Source organism: Puntigrus tetrazona, chromosome 4 (assembly GCF_018831695.1).
Source record: "Puntigrus tetrazona isolate hp1 chromosome 4, ASM1883169v1, whole genome shotgun sequence".
Classification (NCBI taxonomy): domain Eukaryota; kingdom Metazoa; phylum Chordata; class Actinopteri; order Cypriniformes; family Cyprinidae; genus Puntigrus; species Puntigrus tetrazona.
In genome coordinates this window covers 1,903,050-1,920,627 of record NC_056702.1, presented here as the reverse complement: position 1 = coordinate 1,920,627, position 17,578 = coordinate 1,903,050, and the positions used below count along the sequence as shown (strand labels likewise).

Genomic DNA, 17,578 nt, shown 5'->3' with positions numbered 1-17,578 from the left:
CTTTGGGTGATTGGTCAGTGTTATTTTCAACAGTGTTTATGAGCTTGTAATGCTCCAAAAGCAGCACCTAGTTGGCATTTTTATTCAGACCAAAACTAAAACACCAACAAGTGGACAGGCAATATGCTAATGTTTCATTTTGACATCGGCTTGAAACGGCTTGGCAATCGTTTTAAACTTGTTTCAGTGATTCAGAGCTGACTCTTTCTCAATAACTTTGTACAGGGTGCACTTTCAGATTTAAAACTTTATACCAACGTTGTTCGGTAGTATGTTATTCTTGTACTTGTTACGGTTCAACTGCTGATAAAACACTTTTTCTGACATTCAAAAGGACCGTGCCGGAAGATGACCACCAGGTTCAGGCAATATTTTGAGGTCCCATAACTGGACCATGTGTTCTCGAAAAACCTGCCGCGGAGGCTTCGGTGTCCCGTGCTCTGAGATAAGCAAGTCATTTGCTGTGTTAAACCAAATAAAAAAAATTCAACATTTGAAGTATACTGTCATCTTCTGCAGCTAAATGATGCTTTGGCAAGAACCACGTTTAGTACGGATAATGAGATTTATTCACCGAGCAGGTCTGAAGAGCTGTAGATACCAGCTATGATCAACGTTCGTGAAGTGTAAAGTATAAGAATGTGACACTGATGACTGTGGCACGCTGCGTGATCAAGAATAACAGCATGTTTTTCCTGAATGACATACAGAAATGTGCCGTCTGACGCACATGAGAATGAAGCGCTGTGATGAAAGAAAGTGTGAAATCTTATTAAAGATGTAGTTCACGTTATTTATTATATTTATTTATTTATTTATTTATTGTAGTTCACGTCTCTCGTTATTTATTCACCCTCATGCTGTTCCAAACCTGAATAACATGCTTTCTTCTGCGGAAAACAAAAGATGATATTTCAAAGAGTGTTTTTGGGTGAATTATCCCTTTAGGGCCGATACATTTTATAAATATGTTGTTTAATATGGACATTTGTTTTTGTTTAAAAGAAATATTTATTTTGCTGGTTTATTTTTACATTTTTATTTTTTAAAACATTTTTATTTTGTTGTAGAGTCATGCGATTTTGCGATGCTCTGCAGGTTGTCTGCCTGGATTTAGATTCTTTTCTCAAAAGAGAGAAGAACGTCAATGGGAACCGAAAGTGACATGAGGGTGAGTAAATGATGACAGAAGTTTCATTTTAGAGTAGACTCAAACCATTTTATTAACTCAATCATTAAGAGTAACAGTTAAGTAAGTCATGGAAAGACTGGAAAGATAAATATGGTATCATTATTCTGGTGTTTTGTGATATTCGTGCTCATTGGCCTTCTGGCTCTTTGGATTCCCAATCCTGGCACAGAAGCTTTCCCGAGTGTTATAATGCAGAACAGTGCACCAACGTTAGCATGCTGATCTGTATTATCAGATCTATAATCTTATTTTAAAGTGAGCTCAACACCAGAGAGCTTTTCAAAAGAGACATTCGGGAGTTCACCAGTGGAGCAAAAACATACTGTAAATTCCCAAAATCATGATTCAGCAATCATATGAATAATCATGAAATCCCAAAATCATATGAATTAAGAACAACCGTCCAGAGTTCAAGAGAAGCAAAATTGCAATAAAGCAATAAACATGATTTTAATCCCACACTTATCAGTTTTGCATGAAGCTTTCAGTTTTATCATCTCGTTTTTTTTAATTTGTTTTCCATTATGCTAAATTATCTTGTCAGTGAAATACAGGTTATTCAGTTGAAAAGAAATGCTTTCCATTAATGTGTTTAACATTCTTATTATAAGAGAATGTAACTGTATTGATATTATTTAGCACTGTGTCAAAAAATGTGAATCTATAATAAAAACATATAAAATATGTTTTAATAATGAATGATACAATAAAGTAATATATATATATATTAAAGTATAAAGTATATATATATATATATATATATATATATATATATATATATATATATATATATTTATTTATATTTTTATTTAATTATTAAAGGTTTTTACAAAAATATGCATGTTATTTGGTTTAGAATTTTTTTATTGTTCTTTGTTATTTAGGCAAAAATCATACTTTGTGTTCAAGCAGTCACACACACACACACACACACACACACACACACACACACACACAAAGATAAAATAAATGAATAAATAAGAAAGAAAAACAAGTTACTAGCCAATGCTTAAGTTTCTATAGAATAATCCCCAGCCTGAGCTGTAATTGTAACGCATGCACACAGCACAGACAGAAGTAAGATTAATGCTCCACGCTCTATTTGTCGTGTTTACAGTAGCTCCATCTAAACGAGGCCGCGCGCGCTCGACTGTTCATTTGCCACTCATGCCAGTATCTTGACTACGCTGATTAAAGGCAGTGTTCCTCAGCTGTCAGGCTGACTGAAAACAATCAAAGCCTCCATACCCCCAATCACCGCGGCTCTCTCCCCGAGCGCCGCGCCGCAATCAGCCGCTGATTAGGGAACCTGTCGCCCTTCTCCAGCCGCGGCGGGGGTTAATTCGCGCGTCAGATGGAGCCGCGGAGGGCCACGGAGAGGCCAATGAGAACGTGAGCGGGATGATATTGCGCGGATATAGCCGCCCTGTCAATCACACGGGATTCACTGTAAAGTCTCAGAGACTCTCTTCATCTCGCACCCCCTCCCTCCGGCGCCGGGGTAATCTATTTAAGCCAAATGTGAGGATGCACCAATTAAATCAGACGCTGTTTGGACATTTACGACACATGAAAGCAATCTAATAACGTGGTTGGATTTTTAAAAAAAATACATTTAGCTTGCATTGTACATCGTTTATTGCGTGTTGTTTTGCGTAAAATACATACCACCTTTATGCACTGTAATTGCTAGTGAATTAAAAAACTATATATAATAATTACACAGATAGGCATGAGATGTGAAATTGTAGATTTGTCTGAAATAGGCCTAGTGCTTTTCTGTAGAACATATTTTAATAACGTTTTTTTTTCTTTACAAGTAAATAGATAGGCTAAATTTTACAAGGCTTAGAACGTGATCTTCAGAAATTATTAGGCTTCAAAGAAAGGCGTACTTTGATGCATATCAAATACAAGTATAAAACATACAAATGCATAAAATACTCAATAGCCTAATATATATATATATATATATATATATATATATATATATATATATATATATATATATATATATATATATATATATATATAATATAATCACATTAAAATCGTTTTTATTTAGGCCTAGCCTAGTTTACTTCGAGAAATGATTAGCCTGTTCTTTTAAAGGATCACGTGACATACTTTTTAATAGTGACTTATGTTCGATTTTTTTCTTTCTTTCTTAATTAGACTTGATTTAAAATATTTCATTCTTATTATTTTCCTGCATTTCCCAAGTCATTTCGCGCGTTTGTATGCAACTGTCAGGTTGGGCGGAGATCGGTGTCTCTGCGCATGTGCGGATGTGAGTCAGTGCAAAGTTTAGTTTACTCTCAGCTGACAGCTCGACCGGCTCTGCACGATCCAAAGGAGAGAGAGAAAAAAATCCACCGAGCTATGGTTTTGTTTTGTTTTTAAGCCTCGAGAAAGCGCCGCTGCATGCCTCGGTTCATAACGGAAGTTGAACCGGACGGGGTGAGTGTGTCCAGCCGTTACACAGTAGCGTCATTATGTCGATGAATGTGTCCGATTAGTGTTTGTTTAGTTGTATTTGTTTAGTGGTGTGTTCTTGATAAGCTCTGTTTACATACAGTCATGGGTCTAACGACATTTAGTTTAGTCGCTAGTCAAGCTAGCTGTTTTCGGATTTATTCTCAGCCGCTGACCGTTGTGGCGGTTCTGGTCAGCGGTCGGTTGGGCAACAATAAGTTTCCACATTATAAAGAAGAAGTTCAGTCATACAGAATGTTACTTATATGACAGCACGGGCAGGTGACTATCATGTTAGCAGTGAGCACAATATCGTGAATGTGAAGTAGAATTTTTTTATTGTTATCATGCATCATGAGACCATCCTTGCGATTGCTGAGACCTTTCTTAGGAAAAGATGTTTTGCAAATGTGTGTGATTTCACACTGCTCAGACACATCGCAAACTAAGGCTTGCTCACTGATGAGTGCCTTGATGTTTTTCATCTGACATACTGTGGGAGTTCACATCTGTACTTAATTTTAGCTTGTTTTTTAGTTCTTAAATCGGTGTTCGTTTAACTGAGAAAGAAGCACATTTTCGTGATGCGTGTGTCATTTGCTGATAAACGTAGCCTGTTAAAACTTATGATGTATATATTGATGTATATTTTGAAACTCGTCAAAAGACGAAGTAAGAAAAATGTCACCTGACCAAAAAAAACCATCATCTGAAAGTAATAGAGGATCTATAGGAGACCCCAGAGTGGGATAATGGATGATTTAGTGAGCTAGTGGCTAAATTTTAATTTTTACTTTAACAACAAATTCTTATAGCATCTAATGTACCATGGTTTATGTGTAATGCATGCATAATGCTCAAACATCTAACATCAATTCAGTCACCAATAATCCTCCATCGAGGACCTTTAGTAATAAAGCATTTAAGGCACTATCGTGTTCGTAAATCCCCCAAACTTTTTTTCCGTGCTGATGCAATATATTCATGTGATCTACAGGTATACTGTTGTGTAATTTAGTTTTGTTTGCAATAAAGTTATGAAGGACTTCCTCTAAAGTTGAAGCGCGTGTGACACAACGCTGGAGATTCATGCTTCGAGTCAAACATGGCTAACACCAGCTAATCTTAAACACATTTTCAATACCAACCTGTGACGTATATCGCACAATAAAGTTTTCTTCGACGTTTCTATAAGAAAAAAATACCTTAAATGTTATGCTTTTAATTTTCAGGTAGATTGATATAATCATTATATTGATATTGATGTTTCATCTTTTATCTTTTTATAATTTATAATTTATAATTTTAATAATAGCTGTATTTGCTCAATTGATTTTTATATTATTTTATTTGTTATTATATTTTAATTGTAATACATGTTGTTATTTAATTTGTTTTTATTATTTTGTTCTATTTTAATATTAGTTATTTATTTTATTTATTAGATTGTATTTTCCGTGAATCTAATGTGTGCGTATGCACGTTCAGGATCATGTTCTTCTCTTGCAAGTCTGTAATGGAAAAAACAATGCTTAATCGACTAAATATTAAATGGATAAATAAAGATGAACAAACGATAGTAATCTGGGGAATGCTGATGACATACGTGTCACCGAAACAAATGTTTTCAGCCGCAGCAAAAGTAAAATTGTGTAATTTGTACCTGTTTGTCTTCCAGATGGCCTCCTCGTGGTGGGAGCACTTTTCTGTGTCGGTGAGTAACAGAACTGTAGATAGGGACAACACGAGCTGTTTCAGTGCTACTCAGAGCACCGTCCTCAAGGGGGTGAACTTTGGAGGAGTGCCCATCGTTCTGCTCATCGACTTCTCACTCTTCGTGGTAAGTTCGGCATCCGATTGGCTTGAACTGCTTGAGCCGTGTGCTCTGATTGGTTGGTACAGATGTAAATAGATGGTGCTGTGTGTCCTCCTGCAGATACTGCTAATGGTCTTCACTCTGATCAGAAGGAGACTGTGGGATCATGGGAGACTCGCTCTTGTCGCAGAGACTGAAAGGTGTGTGAGATGAAAGCCGTCGTAGTCACTATGAATGCATACAGTGTTAGAAGTTATTTTAAATTGTCAAACATTGCAGAAATAGTGCAGTGTTAAACTAGCAAAAACACAATTATATATTTATATTTCTTTTTATATTTAGTTTATATTCTAACATATATTATATTATATTGGATTTTATTACGTATTTTATTGTTTTTTTCAATAATATAATAATTTTAATTTAAATATATCATTTTATAATCTTTTTTGTATCATGCTTTGAGTGAAGAAAACTGATTTTGCACGGTGAGGATGGTGAGATGTTTTTGGCTGCTGCAGGTTCAGACATGCTACTAAACGGCGTTACAGTAGAATGACATCATCCATGTCCGGCGAAGAGCCCGAATATGAAAAGGTGAGTTTCGACCTCCTCGTCATCCTCATTATTACATCATTCATGACATCATCGACATCTTCCTCATTTCCTGTAGGGTTGCTGCTCCTGGATCAACTTCATCGTCAATATGGAGTAAGCGCTTATTTATTTTACATGTTCACTACTGGACAGCATTTATCTCTTGATATTGCTACTTTTTTCAAAGCTCAAATAGGGAAGTTTGCATGGGAAAGTCCTATTATAAACTAAGATGTGAAACTGGTGTGTGTGTGTGTGTATGTGTGTGTGTGTACAGTGAGACTTCAGTCCAGGAGAAATGTGGGGTGGATGCAGTACATTATCTGTCGTTTCAGAAACACCTGGTCATCCTGCTCTTGATCATCTCTGTGCTTTCTGTCACCATCATCCTACCAGTCAATCTATCTGGCAACCTGCTGGGTATTTAACACACACACACACACACACACACACACACACACACACACACACACACACTTTAAAATTCAATGGGGTCTCAAGAATCCTTCATACAGTAGCTCAGTTATAAACTAGTGAGCTGCTTCTCTGTTTAATATCTCTTGACTAATACCAGAGACACTGACATGGGAAAATGAAAGAATAAAAGTGTGCAGAGACGTTTGAAATCATGTGATCATGTGACACTGAAGGCTGTAGTAATGGCTGATGAAAATTCAGCTTTGCATCACAAGAATAAATGTTTATTAAACCACAAAAGCTTTACATTAAATTCCAATAATATTGTAATAATAATAATAATACATATTTTTTGAAAATGTATTACATATATAATTTGTAATAATATAATGTTATTAAGTATAACATAATTAATGTATGAAATCTTTGTTTATGACTTTGATATGAAGACATTCATTTCACAAAATATTTTTAAGCACTATTTAATTTGTGATACTGTTGTCAGATTTTCTTGATGATTTGAAATAGTTTTGGAGATCTTTCTTTATTTAAGATGGGGTAATTAGTTTATATATATATATATATATATATATATATATATATATATATATATATATATATATATATATATATATTAGTAGTTAGAATAATATAATGCAATAACATACTTTTTCTTTTTTTATATTTATTTATATTTGATTTTGGACACTGTTTCCACTGTTTTTTATATAGCTAAAATGTGCTTAGGCCTGTGATGCCTAGTTTTAGGAAGGGCGGTAGTGGTTTATAATCTTGCATGATGTCACCATATGAAATATTGTGAAGTTTCTTTACTTAGACTTCAGTCTCTGCTGATGGGGAAAAAGTCTGACTCATTTCTCTTTTCCAGGCAATGATCCCTACAGTTTTGGGAGAACTACCATAGGGAATCTTAAGCAGGGGTATGTACAGTATGTATCTATCTCGTATATCTGTGTGTATCAGCGTGTGTTTAAGCTGTATTTTACATGATGTCTTTGCAGTGATATGCTGCTTTGGCTGCACACAGTATTTGCAGTTCTGTATCTCATGATTACCGTGGCCCTGCTGAGACGGCATACCTCTAAAATGAAGGGAACCAAGAGAGAGATAGTAAGCCGCTTCTTTCTCTCTTTTTCTCACACTGTCTCACACATGCACACACACACACATACACATAGTCTGACCCTGGTTTATTTTTCCATAGGCTAGAAATACCCTGTTTGTGAGGCCTGTACCCACTGCAGCCAGTAAAGAGTGTATAAAAACTCACTTCATGTAAGTGAAAGTGATTTTCCAAGACTTCATTCTGTTCACTTTTATTTTTAGGACATGTATTCAGAAACAAATGATTATATGTCTATTACAGAAATGACATATTTTACTTTTAATGTGTCTTGACCATATATTTGCCTTCAGGGAGGCGTACCCTACCTGTCAAGTGACTGATGTTAACTTGTGTTATGATGTTGCCAAACTGATTGCCCTCAACAGAAACAGGTAAGAAAGATCTTAGATAGATCTTAGATCATAGATCTTATAAACATGCTGTCACAGACCAATATCATCCAGTATTATTATACATATACTATGTATGTTTTTATTAATGCTTTAAATTAATATACTTTTTATTATACTTAAAAAAAAAAAAAGATTTCAAGTTAGCTATTTTAGGACAGTACTTCAGGTTAAACTAAACTAGCTGAAATAAAATAAGTTTAAGTATTTTATTTCAGTAAATTTTTTAAAATTATTTCAAGTAGAATTTTAAACATTTTTAACCATTTTTGAAACAATAAAAAAAAAAAAAAAAAAAGATGTCATACTTTTTATTGTCATTTTTGGTAACAGAAAACATGCCGAAAAAAACCTGCAACATTACAATAAGATACTGCAGCGGCAGGGACACCGTGAGGTCATCAACCCGCGCTCGTGCAGCCACCTGTGCTGCTGCCACTGTAAGGGCTGTGAAGAGGTGAGGATTACCACCATTTGACTTTTCAAGCATTGGGCATCTAAGTAAAGTATGTGTTTATTTATAGGTTGATGCTATAGAGTTCTACAGCTCACAGGAAGCTGCTTTGCGTGAGGAAGAAGACAAACTGAAGGAGAGGGAAGAACTGCGTCCTCTGGGAATGGCATTTGTCTCTCTGCAAAATGAGTATATGGCCACTTAGTAAGTGATTCACTCTCAGAATGTATAAAAATAATGCTAAATTATTCTGCCTTAAAAGCCACATTTTGGAATAGAATTTAAGGTGAAATCTATTGCGATATGTCTTTAGGTTTATATGTTACTTCTAAAAAAGTGTGTTTACTTATGGAGAAAATTAACGGAGGTTTTACTTTTGGAACCTGCCCACTGTTTTTTTTTTTTCTCTCATAGTATTCTGAAAGATTTCAATGCACTGCAATGTGGAGGCGGGGTTAGGGGTGTGGCCGGAGAAGAAATGGGCCGGGTAATCAGGTGTGGGTGTGGCCGGGAGCCTCAACCTTCCTCTAAGAGCGCAGAACTGAGGGTGAACAAATGGAAAGTGAATTACGCTCCTCACCCGTATAATATCTACTGGTATGTAGTGTTATTCCTTTTTGGAAGAAAATCGTATTATATTACAACCTTGTTTAGTTTATAGAGAAGATTATAACAGTTCACCTCACAATATTAACCCTTTCACCTTCTTCTCTTCTCTTTAAGGGAGAATTTGTCAATACGCGGGTGGCGATGGTGGCTACGCTTTGTGGTGCTTAATGTAGCACTCTTTGTCCTTCTCTTCTTCCTCACAACGCCCTCCATCATCATCACCACCATGGACAAGTTTAATGTCACCAAGCCCATTCACTATCTGAACGTATGTGACCGACCGTGTAATGATGTGAACAAATGAAGCGCAGTGGTGTGAAGAGAGTGTGTTGTGTTTGCAGAGCGCCGTTATCAGCCAGTTCTTCCCCACTATTCTGCTGTGGACCTTCTCGGCCCTGTTGCCCACCATAGTCTATTACTCTACACTCGGAGAGGCCCACTGGACCAGGTAACCCGTAAAGCTCAAATACACACACACTCACGCACAACTTGCTTGCTTAATGATGCTCATCTGTCTGTGTATGTAAAGGTCCAGCGAAAATATGAGCATGATGTACAAGCTCTACATCTTCCTGATCTTCATGGTTTTGATTTTGCCCTCACTGGGCCTCACCAGGTACCAGCTGTTGATGATGATGATGATGATAATGAATGTTGTTATTGTCATTAGATGCAATTTTTTTTAACCTGACAGTGAAATATTACAATAGTAGTATTTTGTATTTTTATGTTATTATTATGATTAATAGGTACAATTTGTTTACACTATTAAATATTACAGTAGTAGTATTTATTATTTTAGTTTTAATGTTTGGATTTTCTTTTTTTATTGTTATAGTATTTTTTTGTTAATTATTATAATTAATTTATATATTTTTGTATATCACAAAACATTACAAAAGTAGTATTTATTGTTTTGTTTCAATATCTTCTTCTTGTTGTTGTTATAATAATAATTATAATTATAATTATTATTATTATTATATAGATTTTTGGCAAAAATGTTCAGCCTTAACCCTACAAACAATCACAAACATGGAGCTTATTATTTATTTATTTGCATGTATGTTTATTTTTATAATTTATCAACAACAACAACAAAATCCCCATATTGCCCTAGGAAACCGATTTTTAATTTTAAAACCATAAATGAATGTATTTTTGCTTAAAGAGCAGTGGATTTCAAATGTTCTCAAAGCGAGCCTGTAGACAAATACAGATGTGTTCTCTTTCCTCTCAGTCTAGCCGTGTTTTTCCGCTGGGTGTTTGATAAGCAGTCTGACGGGAAGCTGAAGTTCGAGTGGGTATCTTGCGTATTTATTCTTGTTTTATTTGCTCAAATCAAATCGGTTTGTTCAGCCTGCACCTAAATATATAGATGACTTTCCGTTTTCTCTTCTCTCAGGTGTGTGTTTTTACCTGATCAGGGGGCGTTCTTTGTAAATTACGTGATTGCGGCGGCTCTGGTGGGCTCGGGCATGGAGCTGCTGCGGTTGCCAGGGTTGCTGCTCTACATCGTGCGTCTGGCACTCGCGCATTCAGCTGCTGAGAGGAAATATGTTAAACAGGTCTGTCTGCGGCTTTTGATATGTATATAATCAAAATAAAGTGTTACCCTGTATCATGCTTTCTATTGAAAGCAAGTCAAAATATCCCTTGAATCGATTGATTTGGAATAGAGTTAACAGAAATGTGTTACTGATCCACCTCTCGACACTCTGTAGAATCAGGCGTATGAGTTCGAGTACGGAGCGATGTACGGATGGACTCTGTGTGTGTTCACGGTCATCATGGCGTACAGCATCACCTGCCCTGTCATCGTTCCCTTCGGTCTGATTTCTTTCGTCAAAGCCTTACACACACAGTATTAGTGTATGTAACATCTCATTAACACAGGCCATGCGTACAGGATTGCTGTACCTGCTGCTGAAACACCTGGTGGACAAGCACAACCTGTATTTTGCTTACCTGCCCGCCCGCCTTGATCGGCAGGTTCACCTGGGAGCTGTCAATCAAGCTCTGGCTGCACCAATCATATGCCTGATTTGGCTTTATTTCTTCTCTGTGCTCAGAACAGGTAATGTCCACTAACCGGCTAATTAAATCAGCGTTTCTTATACAGTTGTATTCATATGTGTAATGTCATATAGTGCATTTATGTTGATTTTGAATCTCCGCAGGCTTCAGCGCGGCTACGTCAATGTTCACTTTAGTGGTTCTGTGTGTGACCATCTTTATCTGTTTAAGTTACACCTGCTTCGGACATTTCAAATACCTCAGTCCGCACAACTACAATGTAAGCTGCTTTAACGTAAATGAAAGAAATACACTTTTTTTCTTTGTATTCTCTTCACTTTCTGATAAACCTGTCATTGTATATACTATAAATATTGTTGGCTATATTTTAAGTAACTTCGGATAAAAGTGTCAGTTATTGTATAAATGTAATTGCGTCTATGATTCAGGTTAAGGAGGAGGAAGAAGACGCAGATAGAGGTTCACAGAGCTCATCTGCATCGGCAAGTTTTACACTTTTATATTACATCTTTTTGTTCTAATTGATTTCAAAATGACTAAAATCCCTCTCTCTCTCCTTTTTAGGTTTATCTTCCCAAAGTTTTGAACCCAGATGCATCATCTGAATCTGATGAGTGCAGCGTTCACCATTCATACGGCACCACAGACACGAGTCCGCCCTTCCTCAGCACTGAGGAAGACTGTCCAGACTCGGATATCTAACAACAATAATCAGTTACCATATCAAGCGATCACAACTGCTTCTTACTGCGTTGGAGGTCAGTGTGGAAATGGAGGGGATTTACTTTTAAAAACAGGATCTTTTCGGAGATCAACCTAAAGTAGCTTTTTGGAATCAGTTCTACTCGCCGAAGACTTTAAAAGCTTTTCTAAATTGCCATTTAATCGCTGTCCAAACATTTCTACAAAATCAGCTTTACCAATGAGCGCTTGCCAAGGAATACGAATACAGCACGAGTGCATCGAAACACTTGAACTGACACGTTCGTGCCTTGTTGGAAACAACACACTTTTTGTAACCGCAATCGTATGTGTGTGAGAGTGAGAAAGTGAGCTTCTGTATTGTTTCTCATTTTCTTTTTTAAAGCAAGGTTTTATACAAATGCTAATATATCGATGCTGACAGATAGCTCAGTGTTTGCATGTGAGAATGACTCGTCACTAGGTGGCACTGTTGCTTTCTGCTCGATCTGGTTCTTCTTAGAGCAGTTCAGACTGAAGCAGAGAGATGTTTCGCTTTCAATACAAGCTAAACTAAATGTTTTGTCATGATGTCAATTGTTAGAGAAAACAATTTTTATGAAAAGTACGCAAAGATTGTATTTACAATAAGGCATTTTTTTTGATTAGCATGATAAAATAACTTGCTTATCATGTCTGCTCAACTTCTATATCCTGATCACAGCACCAAGAAAAGAGTGTTTACGTGGAGCAATTCTAATAACACTATTAACTAGAAACTACTTTGTTGAAACAAACTTCGCAGAGCAGATAAGAAGCAAGGATTTACTAAAGAATTCATGTAAGAGCTTTAACAAACGCAAGAATCTTATTGATTCCTTTAGCTGTAATGCAGGGGGAAGATACTGCAGATAACGCCTGCGTTTGTTTTTGTTCTGTATGTTCATTATATGAGTGGAGCAGAAACTGAATTTAAAGGGCTCAACCTCCGAGCGTTGAGTCTCATATTCTTAAGCCTCAGAGTTTCCTGGAAATGGATGAATGAACGTCCTCCAAACACACACACATTTGACACATTTCTCCTGACTGCGGTCTTCAGCTCATTAGGCGGGATAGAGCCAAATCGTCTTACTGTAACACCATAAGAAGGCCACAAACTTGAGTGACCGGCTCTAAACACCAGGATCAGCGTTCAAAACGGCATAAGAACAGAAACTGATCCAATGAGAGAGAGAGAGTGAGAGCGTGTCAAGCTTTATTCACATTATGAAATGTTATATATATAACAGGTACCATGGGGAATAAAAAAACATGGTAATACTATAGTATTTTTTTGTACTTTTTATTGGTTCCAGGAGGTTCATGTTTCGGTTGCCAAATATTTTATTGCACAAAACTTTTAAACTTTGTAACTTTTAAGCTTCGCAAAGATTTTTCTTGGGTATGTGTGTATTTTTAATAGGATGGATCTTGTACTTTATGCGCAATGCAGTGTAAGGGGTCACATGTTTGGTGTAAACCATATGCACAGTCATATAAATGAAGATTGCATGTATTTTTACAGTTTCATTTCATTCTGTGAGAGCCAGAAATACCAGCATTTACAGTTTTTGACACCACAATAAACCCTCGGAAGGCTTTAGGGCCCTAATGACACAAACGCCCACATGCAACTTGAGAGACAAAAGATGCATACGAGTCAAATAAAGCTTTTTGGTATTTCTTTTAAGGGGGCTGAAATCAAGCCCTAGATCAGGTTTCACTGAATGGTGTTTGCAGGGAGCCTCAGGGTGGCAAAACTCCCAAACTAATGAAGCATTCTGGCTATAATGTGCGTCAAATGTTGGCAGCTGTAGCAAATCCAGAAAAACCTTCTGGAGGTACAACCTCTAGAAACAGCGGCTGGGCGATAGGATGTAAAAACAACAATTAGGATTGTAAAGAAACAGTTTCTTTTAATAGTTTTGCTAACCACGCATATGGTTTTGCTTTAGACAACAGTTCCATCCATCACTATTTATTATGCTGTTTGCATATGGATTTCAACAAATTCCTTACACAAAAATATAAACGTCTCTCCTTGCTGTTTGTGCTGCAGGCATGAATGATACCTTAAAGGATACCTTAAAATCTGCTTAACCTCAGGCCATCCAAGATGTACATGAGTTTGCTGTTTTTCATTGGAACAGATTTGGAGCAATTTAGCATTACATCACTTGCTCCTCAATGGATCCTCTGCAGTGAATGGGTGCCGTCAAAATGAGAGTTGAAACAGCTGATAAAAACATCTTAATAATCTACAAGTAATCCACACCACTCTAGTACAACAATTTTTACTTGTGAAGTAAGATATATTAATTCCTAAACCGGAGTGTTGTGGACTACTTGTGCATTATTGTGATGTTGTTATCAGCTGCTTGGGCTCTCATTCTGATGGCACCCGTTCACTACAGAGGTGAGCAAGTTCACCAGAGAAACAGATTCTTTGTTTATATCATGCATAATGAAAGGTTAGTATTTTGGTTTTGGGAATCCCAAACAAGAAGGTGACATGCATGCAAGGTCTAAAAAGACTTTCGTTGTCTTATAATGCGCATTTATTTTTACCTTGTTTGTTCTACGACTCCCAATGATTTGTTTTCATTTAAATACATTCAGTGTGAGCTTTCAATTCTCCAGAAGCACCTAGTGGCAAAGAATGAGTTTGCATTTTCATTCAGACCAATTCAAAAAGACCAACAAGTGGGCGGGCGGTACGCTGATGTTTCATTTTCAGGCCAACATGAAACGGCTTGGGACTCGTTTCAGTGATTCAGAGTCAATAACTTTATACTTTTGCGCTTTCAGATTTAAAACTTTACAGGATGTTTTCATTCACTTCCAAAAGTCCATAATAGGAGCACTTTAAAGAGTGCAATTTATCAGTTACGTGCACTGGACAAGATGTTAATTTTGTCATGTAACTCTCATCCCACGATTGAACGCTCTCTCTCACACACACACACACACACACACACACACACACACACACACTCTGAATGGCTCATCTCCAGCTGCGTCTGGTCTTTCAAACTACAGGAACCAATTATTGTTGTACTTGTATATGGTGCCTCGAAATGCTCCAAAGATAATTCTTCCCTCCATTACCAGAATGGAAGATGTTTCCTCCTCTCCTCCCTTTTTCTCTCCTCTTTTCAAAAGCTCCGCGCTCTGTTCTGAAGCTGTGATTGATGCCTCTGACCCGGTGACCCCAAGTACGTATGACTGATCTCTGTGCCAGCCAACCACAAAGCCCAACGGCATTGATTTCCCCTGCTGATCCCTCCCTTTTGTCTGCGGGGATTATTCCCATGGCAACGCCGGTGGTCTGTAAGGTACTGAGAGTAATAGACCCTTGCCAAGCCCTGGGGGTAAACTTATTCCACTTCACCCAGACACAACTTTTAGGGGGAAACTAATAGCAAAGTTTTGTTTCCTTGCCAGACGTCTCTTAAGGTTTGCGGAGTTTACACAGGGACGAACTTGAGACAGAGAGAAATGAGTAAAGAAACTGAAGAATTAGAGGGAGAATTCCCTTCTGCTCTGTTATCTGATCGTCAGCAGAATCTAACGGAGCAGGAAATCTGCTTCTGAAACTACAACTCTCTTTAGCTTAAGGGGAAATTCTGTCGTCGTTTGCTCAGACTCATGTCCTTCGTGCGTCTTTCTTTCTCGTGTGGAAGAAACTGAGTGAGCAAAATTCGAGGAGCATGTTTAAACATTTCTATTTGAGCTTGAATATTTGTGGTGACTTATATTGAAATATGTCAGTGGTGGTATCGTATATTATCAGAAGACATGCGATGCACATGTAATTCATGCAAGTGCTTTTTTCTTGGCAACCTAATTTGATTTCATCTAGTTTTGTCCCACAGATGGAAAAAATTCATACTGAAGTAATATGAAGGAGAATAAACGATAACAGAATTTGAATTTTTGACAGAACTATCATTTTTCCATTGTAAAAAATGTAAAACATTTTAGACATTACCTTTAACTTAGTTAGTAGTTTCTTATCAAAAAACTGTAAAAATCTGTGGAAAAAATCTGCAGGGATCAAAAAGTGTACTTATGAAAACTAGTCTAAAATTATGTACACATTTTATTTATAAAAGATGTCTATGTGCGTATTATAAATAAAATAAAATTGCAAATACATTTTTTTACTTCAATTTAAAATGCATAAACAAAATTACTTTAAGTACTAAAATAAAAAAAAATTATAAATTAAATCTAGGTGAAAAAAATGTTTTAATGACAAAAATACATTTAATAAAATTACAAAAACTAAACAAAAATGTTAACATTATAAATACATACTACTACTTTATATTATATTCATTCCTATTTTTTTAATGGAAAAATGTAATGCTCATTATTAATTAATAATGCATTACACCTATCACTGTATATGTCAAAGCTGGGTCAAGTAGTGAAAACTTACACATTGAACATTAAAGTTAGTGCGCCTATAAGACCTTATGTGTTTTCTCAATAAGTCATGTTGAGCTCCAGCAGCTGAGACAAGCATGAGACAAATCTGTCCAAGGATGTGAAATACAGACATCTTCACTTCCTTCCCGCCCTCTTCCTCTCCTCCTCATCCTCCCCTTCCTGTCTGGAGTCTTGCCCCTCTGGTGGTGCTCTTTCAGAGTCTTTGTGAGTTATAGCCAGAGGCGGGTGTGATGTTGTGGCCACTAATCTCCTGTGAATAAGAGCGTCCGTCTGTGTGCGTGTTGATCCTGTGTGCCGCTAACTCAACGGGGTCTTTGTGGCTAACCGTTCCTTGACAGCACTGAAGTACCGTCCCTAATCACAGCAATGCAGACACATGAGCCTGCTAGCGCTCGCACAGGGACCTGCTTCAAGAGCGCTGGAGTGCTGAGCACTTGACACCTGTAACGGATGTTGCTTGTTAACGTCTGACCATGCAGGAAAAAGCTTATGCTGCAGAGCAGACATACGCTCTTAAAAATAAAGGTTACACGGAGGGTTTTCAAAACCCAAGACCTTGTTTCTTAGTATGAAGAACATTTCAAATCTATAAAGAACCTTTTGTGCAATGGAAAGGTTTCGAGGATGTTAAAGAAGGCAGTTCAGTGAACCATCAGTGCCAACAAAGAATCTTTATTTATTAGCATAAACCAAAATAGAAACCACCATGCATGACACAATGTTATTAATTTGATTTCATGAAACCATTAAAAAGTGAAAAAACACAGCTAGGTGCAAACAAACCAAAACCCCATCCGTGAACAGAATGGAGGAAAAAAAAAACTTGGGAGAAACCAGGCTCAGTTGAGGGCCGGACGAACCAGCCGTGTCAGATTGAGTAAAGGACTTATTGTGTGTGTGTTTGTCTAATACATTATACATTATCCATTACACACACACACTAGAATCCATTATTGTGTATAATCCTGTCTAGATACAACAGTTATATTTTATTTATTATGTATATTTGTATTCAGCATATATTAAAAACTGTCCAAATAATTAAATCACAGTGCAAAAATTATAGATAGTTTTTTTTTTCTTTTTGGGGTGAAATATGTGTTTCCTAATGCCTGCACTTTCCTCTCTACTTCTGCTTGTCATCATCATCATCATCATCTTAAACAAACTGCGGCACATCTCTGTCTTCACACACTAATGTGCTCTCAACGGGCAGCTGACTTCTGCTGTGGGCCGCCGCGGATGCTGTTAACAGCGCTGGTTCACACAT

General features: G+C 36.9%; 1 protein-coding gene across 1 annotated transcript; it reads left to right on the top strand.

Annotated features, from left to right (window-relative positions):
* Positions 1 to 3,477: 3,477 nt before the first annotated feature.
* tmem63a (transmembrane protein 63A) lies at positions 3,478 to 13,134 on the top strand. The gene is made up of 23 exons (XM_043237695.1): positions 3,478 to 3,652; positions 5,346 to 5,507; positions 5,604 to 5,683; positions 6,005 to 6,080; positions 6,157 to 6,194; positions 6,358 to 6,500; positions 7,387 to 7,438; positions 7,520 to 7,628; positions 7,723 to 7,793; positions 7,935 to 8,015; positions 8,367 to 8,490; positions 8,558 to 8,691; positions 8,902 to 9,084; positions 9,211 to 9,364; positions 9,438 to 9,544; positions 9,626 to 9,712; positions 10,337 to 10,396; positions 10,502 to 10,664; positions 10,821 to 10,926; positions 11,006 to 11,173; positions 11,277 to 11,392; positions 11,562 to 11,615; positions 11,698 to 13,134. The coding sequence occupies exons 1-23, from the start codon at positions 3,617 to 3,619 to the stop codon at positions 11,833 to 11,835; spliced, it is 2,442 nt and encodes an 813-aa protein (XP_043093630.1). The 5' UTR covers positions 3,478 to 3,616; the 3' UTR covers positions 11,836 to 13,134.
* The last annotated feature ends 4,444 nt before the right edge of the window (positions 13,135 to 17,578 follow it).

Bases quoted from the DNA above. Each gene is read 5' to 3' on its own strand.
- tmem63a (XM_043237695.1), top strand. From the start codon at position 3,617: ATGCCTCGGTTCATAACGGAAGTTGAACCGGACGGG. The intron at 7,629-7,722 runs GTAAGCCGCTTC...ATTTTTCCATAG, and splicing joins AGGGAACCAAGAGAGAGATA to GCTAGAAATACCCTGTTTGT. The intron at 8,692-8,901 runs GTAAGTGATTCA...TTTCTCTCATAG, and splicing joins AATGAGTATATGGCCACTTA to TATTCTGAAAGATTTCAATG.